The sequence below is a fragment of the Drosophila tropicalis genome, unplaced genomic scaffold, assembly GCF_018151085.1.
Source record: "Drosophila tropicalis isolate 14030-0801.00 unplaced genomic scaffold, ASM1815108v1 contig_413, whole genome shotgun sequence".
NCBI lineage: Eukaryota > Metazoa > Arthropoda > Insecta > Diptera > Drosophilidae > Drosophila > Drosophila tropicalis.
In genome coordinates, this window is record NW_027172877.1 from 1013621 (window position 1) to 1024075 (window position 10455).

General features: G+C 37.5%; 1 protein-coding gene across 4 annotated transcripts; it reads right to left on the bottom strand.

The window, feature by feature from the left end:
* Positions 1-1819: 1819 nt before the first annotated feature.
* Sam-S (S-adenosylmethionine Synthetase) lies at positions 1820-10044 on the bottom strand. 4 transcript variants are annotated; one of them, XM_068285469.1, is made up of 7 exons: positions 9944-10044; positions 8641-8840; positions 6350-6427; positions 5663-5785; positions 4465-4577; positions 3108-3787; positions 1820-3032 (listed from the first exon to the last, which is right to left on the bottom strand). In XM_068285469.1, exons 2-7 carry the CDS (start codon positions 8777-8779, stop codon positions 2927-2929), a joined length of 1239 nt encoding a protein of 412 aa, XP_068141570.1. In that variant the 5' UTR covers positions 8780-8840; positions 9944-10044; the 3' UTR covers positions 1820-2926. The 4 variants fall into 4 exon arrangements, with proteins under 4 accessions (XP_068141570.1, XP_068141569.1, XP_068141568.1 ...); XM_068285468.1 differs by lacking the exon at positions 9944-10044 and adding an exon at positions 9338-9457; XM_068285467.1 differs by lacking the exon at positions 9944-10044 and adding an exon at positions 9266-9409.
* Positions 10045-10455: the final 411 nt, after the last annotated feature.

A 10455-nucleotide genomic window follows, 5' to 3' on the forward strand; every position in this document is an offset into this window, starting at 1 on the left:
AAAATTCTTACAGAAATTCTAAGCACGTTTCAAGAACCTTTTAAAGATTGTTCTGACAAATTCTCATCTGACGACAAGCCAACAATGGATACATATGTATGTATGTATGTATATGTATGCATTATGTATTTATTTGTTTATGAAAAAACTAAAGAGAATTTTTTAGAGAAGAAACTGCAGATAATTTAATTTGTCTCATAGAAGCCTTTTGCCAGACGAGAAAAAATCAATACAGAAAGTCGCAGTTTGACTGAACTTTTGAAAACACTTTGCCAAATATTAATCATGAATTTTAAGAGTGCTTAGACACAGATTAACACCAATTTACTATTATTATATAACGGGAAAATTCCAATTGAAGACGTGTTTACAATAATTTGAAGTTCGCAAGAAGCTTGTTGGCTTAAGCCATTTTTAAAACTTCAAAATTTCTGTGCCTTTTTAAACATGAACAGTTAACACATGGACGACGAGGTCTATCTTTCTTTTACCTGATTTTGAACGACATTATCTCATTCTTAAATAGTTCATAGTGTTCAAGCTCCGACAAGTTCAAAGGCACAAAACACTAAACATATTTAGTGTATTGTTTTTCTTAGTTTGACTAGGCCTACAACTTTTTAAAAGCTTCAGAGGTGTATTGTCAAGACATCTTTTAAATTTTAAAATTTGTCTCCCGTTTGGATTGACGCATTTGAATTAGGGGCAGAAAAAAATGGCTCAGCCCAAGTTATCTTTATACACCAACTCAATAATATACATATTAAAATAGACACGTTCAAGCTGTTTAATAACATAAATTCAAAGTTAAGAGACAAAAAAAGTGTATGTCACATAATTTTTACCACCACTGTATATTATCTTTAGCCGGCAAAATTCTTAATGAACGATCCACAAGACTCTTAAATTCAATATGCTACTTTTATTTCGAAAGTTGTGTTTTTTATCTGAAAATATGTCAGACACTTGACGTGCCATTTAGACCAGAGACGGACTGGTGATTGTTTACCCCATGTCATGTAAGAGTCAAATATTTGATTCCTACCCATAGTCCCATGATCGGTCAGCGTAAAAAAAACTGAAGTTGGTGCCCATGTTTACTTTGTACTAAACCATCAAAGTAAAACTTGGTTGGCTGAGTGGCTTAAAACAAAGAGTTACCAAATTTTGCCTCACTTGTGATTCCTAGCGAAATCGATGATCAGATACAAAAGAAAGACAAGAAGCAAGAACTATATTTCGCGACGCACAAAATGGAAAAAATAAAAAAATTTTTAATTTCATGTTGCAAACAGAGAGAAATATTGAACTTAAGTTTTGTTTTTTGAATCAAATTGGCCAACAGACTGTTTGTCTGTTTGATTATTCATTCGTTATAACTGACAACTGACCGAAATATTAAGTGCGAGTCTGCGGGTTTTCAAAACTGTCCAAAAAAAAAAAAGACGCTAATTTGCAGTCTAATGTTTTTGGGATTGATTTTCATATTTAGTTATTTTGTTGACTCATTTAAAACACGTTAACTAGGTCAGATTCCTATACAAGCATTTAAGTTAAGATAAGATGTTACAGAGTCTTTTAAGAACAACATTTTGACACCTTGGCACATTCTTTAAGGGTTAAAGTACATCTACAAAGCACAATTCTAGTACATCCTTTAAAGACAATTAAAAAAAAAAAAACAATATTCGTAGCCTGACGGCTTAAACTAGACAACATTTTGGGAAAACATCATTGTTGTTGAGATATTTTTTTAGATGGCATAAAATAATTGAATTTCCAACCACTTTCAACCAAGCAAAATCCAAACAAATGTCCATTGTTAAAAGTCGATTAAGTTTTATTGCAAATGGATCTGTGTAGTTTGTCAGCTATTTAAACTATAGCTAGTATAAGTTACGTTATTTTTTGGCGCGTTTCATGAAATATCAACTGCGACTTATTTGGAGATTGGCTGTCATTTGTCATTTGGTGGCTGGTTGTGTGTGTGTCTGTGTGTGGTGTCTGCTCTTTTGTCATTTTTTTTTTTTTTTTTTGTTTAACTTATCTTTTTAATTGTATATTCTTATTTTATAGAAAAATACCTAAATGAAGAGCCGTGTACGCAGAACTTGTACGTCTTTTTTCATTTGTTTAACATTACAAACATTTTATGTGTATTTTGTAATATATTTTTGTAAAGGAAAATACATTATTTTTTATATAGTTGGTTGTATAGCAAATACAAAGAAAAAAAATTAATGTACAATCAGAAATTTGCTTTTTGGGGGTGGGGGGGGTAAAAAAAAAACATACAGTTAAAGCACACATTTTGACAACATACATAGAGATAGATAGTAGCAATAATAAAAACGTATAAAATATATATATATGTATACAATTTTTTGTTTAAACAAAACAACATGAGAAATATGCTTAGCCAAAAGACAAATTAAAAGGGGGATTTTTACAATTGTTTGTTTTTGTTTTTGCTTTTGCTTTAGCTTTTGATTGGTAACTGAACTACATACAATGCAAGGAGACGACTAACTACTTTTGTGTGTATGTGTGTGTGTGTGTGTGTGTGTGTGTGTATGTGTTTTGTGTGTTCTGTCTGTCTGTCTGTTCTTCTTTTTGAGGAAGCAAATCTATTTGTTATATATATTTATATATATGTATAACTATTAAGTAAGTTAATTTAGACGACAACAACCACGTACAACTAACTAATAGAAAGATGTGTGAACACACCGAATTGGGTTTAAAAGCTGGAGTTGAACGCAAATGAACAGAAACTAACTAAAAATTACGTTGTTGCTGTTGTTGTTGTTGTAGTTGTTGTTGGTGCCTTTGCTATTGTTGTTGCTGCAGATGTTGCCGGTGCTGAATCCGTTTCCGTTTCGGTTAACTTTAACCTTTTAGGACTCGGTTGAAAATTAGCGTCTAGTCAATTGATTTCCAAATGCTTTGCCTGCTCCCAAGAGAAACCATCACGTCCAAAGTGTCCGTATGTGCTAGTGCGTTGGTAAATGGGCTGGCGCAGATTCAGGTCCCTAACAAGAAGAAGGAAAAACCATAAGTTAAAAATAAATAATTTGTTTAATTAGTTTAATTAGTTTTTCACTTACTTGACAATCTTTCCGGGTCTTAGATCAAAGTTACGTTTGATAATCTCCAGTAGCTCCTTTTGTGACTTGTGTGAGGTGCCATAATCGAAGACAGTTATGGACAGGGGCTCGGCAAGACCGATGGCATAGGAGACCTGAACAAGACAACGCTTGCAGAGTCCAGCCTTGACCAGGGATTTAGCCACCCAGCGAGCTGCATAAGCAGCTGATCTATCGACCTTTGTGAAATCCTTGCCCGAAAATGCACCACCACCATGAGCACCCCATCCTCCGTAGGTGTCGACAATAATTTTCCGTCCTGTCAAACCGGCATCACCCATCGGACCACCGATAACGAACAATCCACATGGATTAATGTGGACAATGGTGTTGGCATCAAAGTATTTGGCGGGAATGACAACTTTCACAACTTTCTCCATGACCTCGGAACGCAAAGTCTCGAGCGAAATCTTCTCAGAATGCTGCATAGAGACCACAATGGTATGAACGCGCTTGGGCACTGCCGAACCCTGATTAAACAAATATTCGCAGGTGACTTGAGTCTTGGAATCGGGACGTGCCCACCAGAAGACATCTGAGCGACGCAGTTCGGCGATCTTTTCATTCAACTTGTGGGCAAGCACTACAGTAAGGGGCATACATTCCTCGGTCTCGTCTGTGGCATAGCCAAACATAATTCCCTGAAAAATTCCATATACAGGGCATTAGGTAAATCTTTTCATACAAACACACAAAAAAGAAAATGGGTAAAAGCAACATATAATACCAAACCACATACATAGCTTAGAGAATTAGTTCAGGTTAGTTGAGCAATTCTGTTTTATTTTCGTTTTGAATAGAGTTAGAAATGAGTAAAGCATTAGACAATGTGATATTATAATGAAAAAAAGTTAAATGCTGTTTCTTTGAGTGTGTCTTAGAGAAGATAATGCGACCCAAGATGGTGGATGATGGATAATATGCATACCAAAACTAAGCGCATTATTTTTGTTAGTTGAAATGTGTCTATTCCAACAAATCTCCATAGACATTTCAATTAACAAAAGTCGGCAGATATTTATATATAAACTACAAATGATTTACTGAAGAGGATTTAGCATTAATACACAGCTGATGGTGTGAGTCTATTAAACTCTTTCGATTAGTTACGCGTTAAAACAATTATACTAAGTGATTACTTAAATGCGAATGAGTCTAAATCGGGGGTTAAGCCCTCTCCAAAGGATTCTAGAGATTTACGTTGTCTATAAAGCTTTATACATGTCTTAAACGATCATCTTTGGAAAGGTTAAGCGAATCTCGGCCTGCCGAAATCGAATAATAATCTGTTTTTTTGTTTGCTATATAGTTCTCACACCTGATCTCCAGCACCGATCTCTTCCTCGGCGCGATTAACATGCACACCGGCAGCGATTTCGGGTGATTGTTGGTCCAATGCCAAGAGCACGTTGCACGTTTTAAAATCGAAACCTTTTGTTTTTCAGTTAACAAGTTATGCATGTCGAATTGGTGGAAATTTGTGTATTTTGTTTTGTTTTGGTGTGTGTGTGGTGTTTGTGTAGTATGTGTAATTATGAAACGAGAGAGAAAGAGGCAAAAAAAGAGACAAGAGAGAGCGCAGCCTATTAATGTTATATTCAGTCAATTTATGATTTTAAAACCCGATTATATTTTTGTTTAAACAATCACAACATCAACCCATCGCATTCATCTAAATGAAACTCCTCCTCCTAGTCATTGGTAGTCATCATCCGGCGGTTTGTTAAACTCAATTCGCTGGTTGGCGCAGGGGCGGCAAAAGGGGATAGGAGTTTAGCATGCATTTTTTAACCCCATGGGTTTCGTAAAATGTCCATTTTAAATGATATGTATGTGTAGTTAGAATACCCAATTCGAAATGCAATGTGAACAGGTGAATTTATGTCCAATTAAAAACTTCCCTCAAAGGTAAGAACAAATTCTCGAAACCTATCTCTTTTCTTTAAATTTATACTTTATGGTTAATTTAATTGAAGTTAGATTATGAATGTTATTGAGAATACATATTATTATTCCCATATCTCTGTATATAGCAAGGGAGGAGGGGTATAATGACATACGTCTGGACTGACCAGACGAGCGAGGAGAGGCAGCAGAATAAAATAAAAATGGTGGGGAAAAATAAAAACAACAAACGAATTAGAAAATGAACATTAAACGAACGTAACGAATGCACACACACACGGCGCCTCCCGCTTTATCAGGAGTAGAAATAGGGTAGGGATTTGGTGGGTTGGTGGGACTAAATGGATGGATAGGATAAACTTTTGCTGTACCTGATCACCAGCGCCGACATCATCTTCTTCGCGATTCACATGGACACCGTTGGCAATATCTGGAGACTGTTGTTCAATGGCGACAAGCAGATTTAGCGTCTTCCAATCGAAACCTTTTTGAGCATTTTATATGTTTTTTATGTTTAACGTTTTGTTGGCTTTTTAAACAATTTCAAATCCCGCCCCACATAAATGGATTCTAAATCTGTCTGCATTAAATACACTCACACACACACTTACCTTTGGAGGAATCATCATAGCCAATGTGTTGGACTGTTTCACGGACCACCTTCTGGTAGTCGACAACAGCTTTTGATGTGATCTCACCACAAAGCAAAATCATGCCCGTTTTGGCGACAGTTTCTAGAGGGGGAGAAACGAGAAGAAGAAGTGAGTTTTATAGTTCTTACAAATTGAGATGAGAAAGCATATGTATGTTTGTATGTATGTACATATATGTACGCAATGCATATAGTAGTCGTAGTGGATTGCAATCTTTTCCCAAACGTCTTCTTCATGTTGCCTGCCTTTGACTTTTGTTTATTTGCCAACTGTCGCCGTTGGTGGCTAGTATTTCATTGTACACGCGTCAATTCTTTTGCTAGTGTTTACTTTACTCCCCGGCATTTATTTACTTATGGTCTGCCTCTGGAGTTTATATAAATAGTCGGCGGCGTTTGTCTTTTATTTTGAGATTTAAGCGGGAATCAATGTTGCCAAGGCGTTTTGCTCACTTAACGACAAGATATCCTTACACTGAATTTGGATTGAACTTTACATCGACATGTGTAATGTGTATTTGTCGTTCCGAATATAAATATTGCTATCCCTGTACTACTACTATATATTATTGCATATATTTATGTATCTAGGAGATACATACATCTCTTTATATATCTCTCTCTTAATAGATATATGTGTACTTACCACATGCCACCTTTGCGTTGGGATCTTGTTTTAGATGTGCATCGAGAATGGCGTCACTGATTTGATCACACATTTTGTCTACAAAAAGAAAATAGAAGAGATTATGTTATACATCAAGACGATAGGATGATGATAGAGGATGAATGGGGGGTAGGGAGGCAGGGCATATGGGCTAAGAGATGGCGGTGTACTGACGCCGCCTAGACGCGACGATAGCCACGAAAATTTGCCAGGCCATGCAGTTTATTTTCATTTTCATTTTGCAATTGACAGCGAAATTCAATGCCACTTGATAGTGCTGGTGCCTAAAAACGATTCAAGAAACATGCTCGTGTTGCCAGGCTAGAGGATCCGATCCGCACCCAAAAAAAAAGGCATCACATTATGTCTTTATTACTTGACACCAGTCGCGATGCCAGACTATAATCAAAAAAATTTGTTAAGCAACCAAATCTGTGAGTATGTAAGACGAGTAACCCCCTGCTTGTGCTTCATTTTTCGGCAGTTTTCATTGGAACTCTTGTATTCCTAGTCGTTTCGCGTGTTTGAACCCCCATTAATTGCGTCAGCACAGGCAAAGTGTTGAATCATTTGAATGGCGTCTCGATTTCATTTGAGTTGGGAAAGTTTAGCCATGAGGTTAATGCTAATCAAATCTCAATCGACAAAACAGACAATCGTTTTAAGATTGCCCTTTGCCTGATAACCCCTACGGGAGTAAAAAGAGAAAAAATGTGCCACATCATGTCCGGCAAAAGTGGGGATTACTCAAAGTATACATACAGACACCGGGAAAAGATGTCGCTGAAAGACGTCGTTTAGGGTCTCGATGTATCTATCATTTTGATTAGTCAAGATTGAAGGACGTACGTCAAATTAAAGCTAAATTAGGGCTTGACAACCAAAGTATGGGGTTACAGTACCCTCTCTGAAACCCTTAGCTTTGCCCCCCTGCTTATCAAACAATGTTCAATATTAATTCACATCCTGCCCATCAAACAACTTAATTAACAACAATAACGAGAAGGCTAGTAGAAATTCCCCCACCAATCATCATCAATATGTCGCATCAAAAGGTCGCTCTCCCTTATCATCAATGTACACACATACATATATCATCTGATCATGAATTCTATGAAACGTAGAATAGATTTATAAACAAATATACAATACAACAGATTGGCGCTGCCGCTTTGGCAAGCAAAAACACGTGGTTGAAAGACCAGCGAAAACCACATTTCGACCCAAGCAGCAGCACACGATAAGCAGCTTTCAAATGCTGAGTAATAACCCGTTCTCATACATGGGCGTAGATGCACCTCCCTTTCTAGTGCTCTATTCGCTTCCTTGAGAAAGGGAGAAGGTGCGTCGTGATCAGTGGTTTCCATGCCAATCGAATTATGTATATGAATGTGCTTGATAAGAACGCCCCCTCCTCCTGACGATAACATGAATTGACGTGAAATATTAAATAGTCAGGTAGTTCTTCTTATATTTGGCGCTTGTTTTGATCGTCAACTACGACACACACACACACATGTGTTCATGGGTTCAGATACATACATCCACATGTATCCAAAAAGAGAGCGGCAAATGGTAAAGAAAAAGCACATGGTGCGCATGACGTGAGAGTTGGAGCGCTGCTGGGAGCACACAAACCATTCAAGCAGACACACACACAAAGATTGAGTGTATGGGGAGTGTATGTACATATTTAGTTGGAAACGTACTTATTGATAAAGAATCAAGAATATAAATTACAACAACAGCAGTGATATTGGCTCGCTCTCTCTCTTGAGAGTGACCAGCTGTTGGGGTACTTTCTCGGACGGGACACGGACTTTATGACTGGGCAACCAGCTGGGCCCCACCAGTTTGCCCCTTAACCCTGCGCGCCTTCTGCGTTATAAGATAAACCGGCACATTCGATTCTCTGCACCAGAGTTGGTCACCCTGGCGCTGAGTAAACAAGCACGTTTTTGGTAAGGTATGGTGATGATTCCCCTGAACTGTAGACGGTCTACTGTCTGGGTTCTTCGCCATTTTGTTAGACAGGTAACCATACAAAGAGTGTTCCTGTAGGAATAGGGTCGAAAGATTGACAATAACATGACCAGAGATAGTCCCACACAGACACACACACATACATTCTCACACAGACATGCTCATGTGTGTGTGTGTACACCATGTAGATGATGCAATCGGAGGAGAGGGTCATCTCACAGCAGCAGCCGCCGCTGTCGCTTGCATTTGCATTTTAATGTATACATAGAGAGAGAAAGAGAACTTACCTGGATGTCCCTCGCCCACAGATTCCGAAGTGAAAAGGAATGTTTGTCCGTCCTCCATATCATATGAATTGCCATTGCTGCCGCTGCCATTGAAACCATTGGCGGTGGTGCTATGTCCGTTTGTTTTTTGTTGCGGCATTTTCAAGCGGTTGTTAGTTATAGGATATTTTTTATGATGATGATGATTATGGGTTCTGGATCTACAGATAGTGAGAGACAGAGAGAGAAAGAAACAGTAAGAGCGTGTGTGGGGAAAATAGTGAATATATATTGTACACATGTGTTAATATCTATGTTTGTCTATGCGTGTATATTTATAGTGCATGGGGAAATTGATTTTCCGAAACTGCGAGTGAGTGCGCTGGCATTTTCCGCTTCCTTCGCATGCTTTTTCGCAATTTTATATAATCGTATATTTTGCTTTACATTTCTATTCTTTCAACTATTTCATTTCACATGGCTCTGTTCACTGATTGCAAGTGCGAAGGAGGCAGAGGCGGCATCACAAAACACGCGCTCTGCGATGTTCCACTTTTTTTTTTTTTAGAAAAGGTCACTAATAGTCGAAAAATATTTGCGTATTATTTAAATGGGCAATCTATAATTTAACAATTTATATACACACACGCTGCTAGTTCTGCTGCTATGTTTCAGCGACGGCAATTCAGAATGCGGAATAAAAATTTAGCGAACTAACCAGCAAACGTCTTTACCTTCCTGACAAAAAAACAACACTGAAAAAAAATGTTAATTCTTTCCTAACCCCCGCAAAACGCGACAACAAAAAAAGCACCGACATTCGTACCGAAATTCCCAGTATTCGAATCCCACATCTTTACATGCCGGCTCCCAGTATTTGATGCTCGATTTTAGCACTGAACAAAATTCGCGGTCTAATTGTAGGTGAATGTAGGGCATTCCTTGGTAATTAAATATCTTCCCAAATCGAAGCAAACGCATGATTTTAATGTGGCTAATGAACTATTTTCGGGGCTTAAAGGCTTTAGCAACGTAACCATTGAAGGAGCAGCCGGTTAAATTAATTGACGGTTCTGATTGAAAAAGCGTTGCCACCTTAATGAAGTACTAAACGCTGGCTCTCTTCACTTATTTATTTAAACTTTTGAAGCCAAAAATAATTTTTTTTTTGCGGAATATCTATTTTACTATAAATTTTCGATTTTCACAGCGTTTATATTTCGTTGCGGTAAGAAAGAGATTGCCTCACATTTAAGGATTCAACAAAACACAATTCATCCGATTTCAGAAAAACACTGTAAATTAAATTGTCCACTTCACTTACTTGAATTTTTGCTTCTACAAGGACACAAACAATTATAGTTTTAGCTTAAAAACTTGACTTGCCCGCTAATAGAACCGACTCTAACTGACGCCTGTCCAGACTGTATGCCAATTTATAAGTCTTTAAAGTTCATCGTAACTTAAACCGACGTGTCATTTTCATTCACTATAAATAGATGACAATTCAATTTCAGTATTCAAAATTTGAACTGATAACCAGCCCAGTAGTCATATCATATTGCACACGAGTTCAGAGTCATTCATTTTTCAATCAACACAGTATTGGATCGACAATATGTATACTCTTCCTACAAAATGCTCACGTCATGTGCCGCAACTCAAACACAAACAAGGGCGCCCAAGATCAAGGCTATCAATAATCTGCATAATAAATATAGTCCGAATTTGACAAAAAATAAATAGAATTTACATTCTATACAAATGTCGCCGAAAACAACACGAGGTTCCATTATCTTTCAAATGAGATTGACCCCCAGCGAACTAGCGATCCGA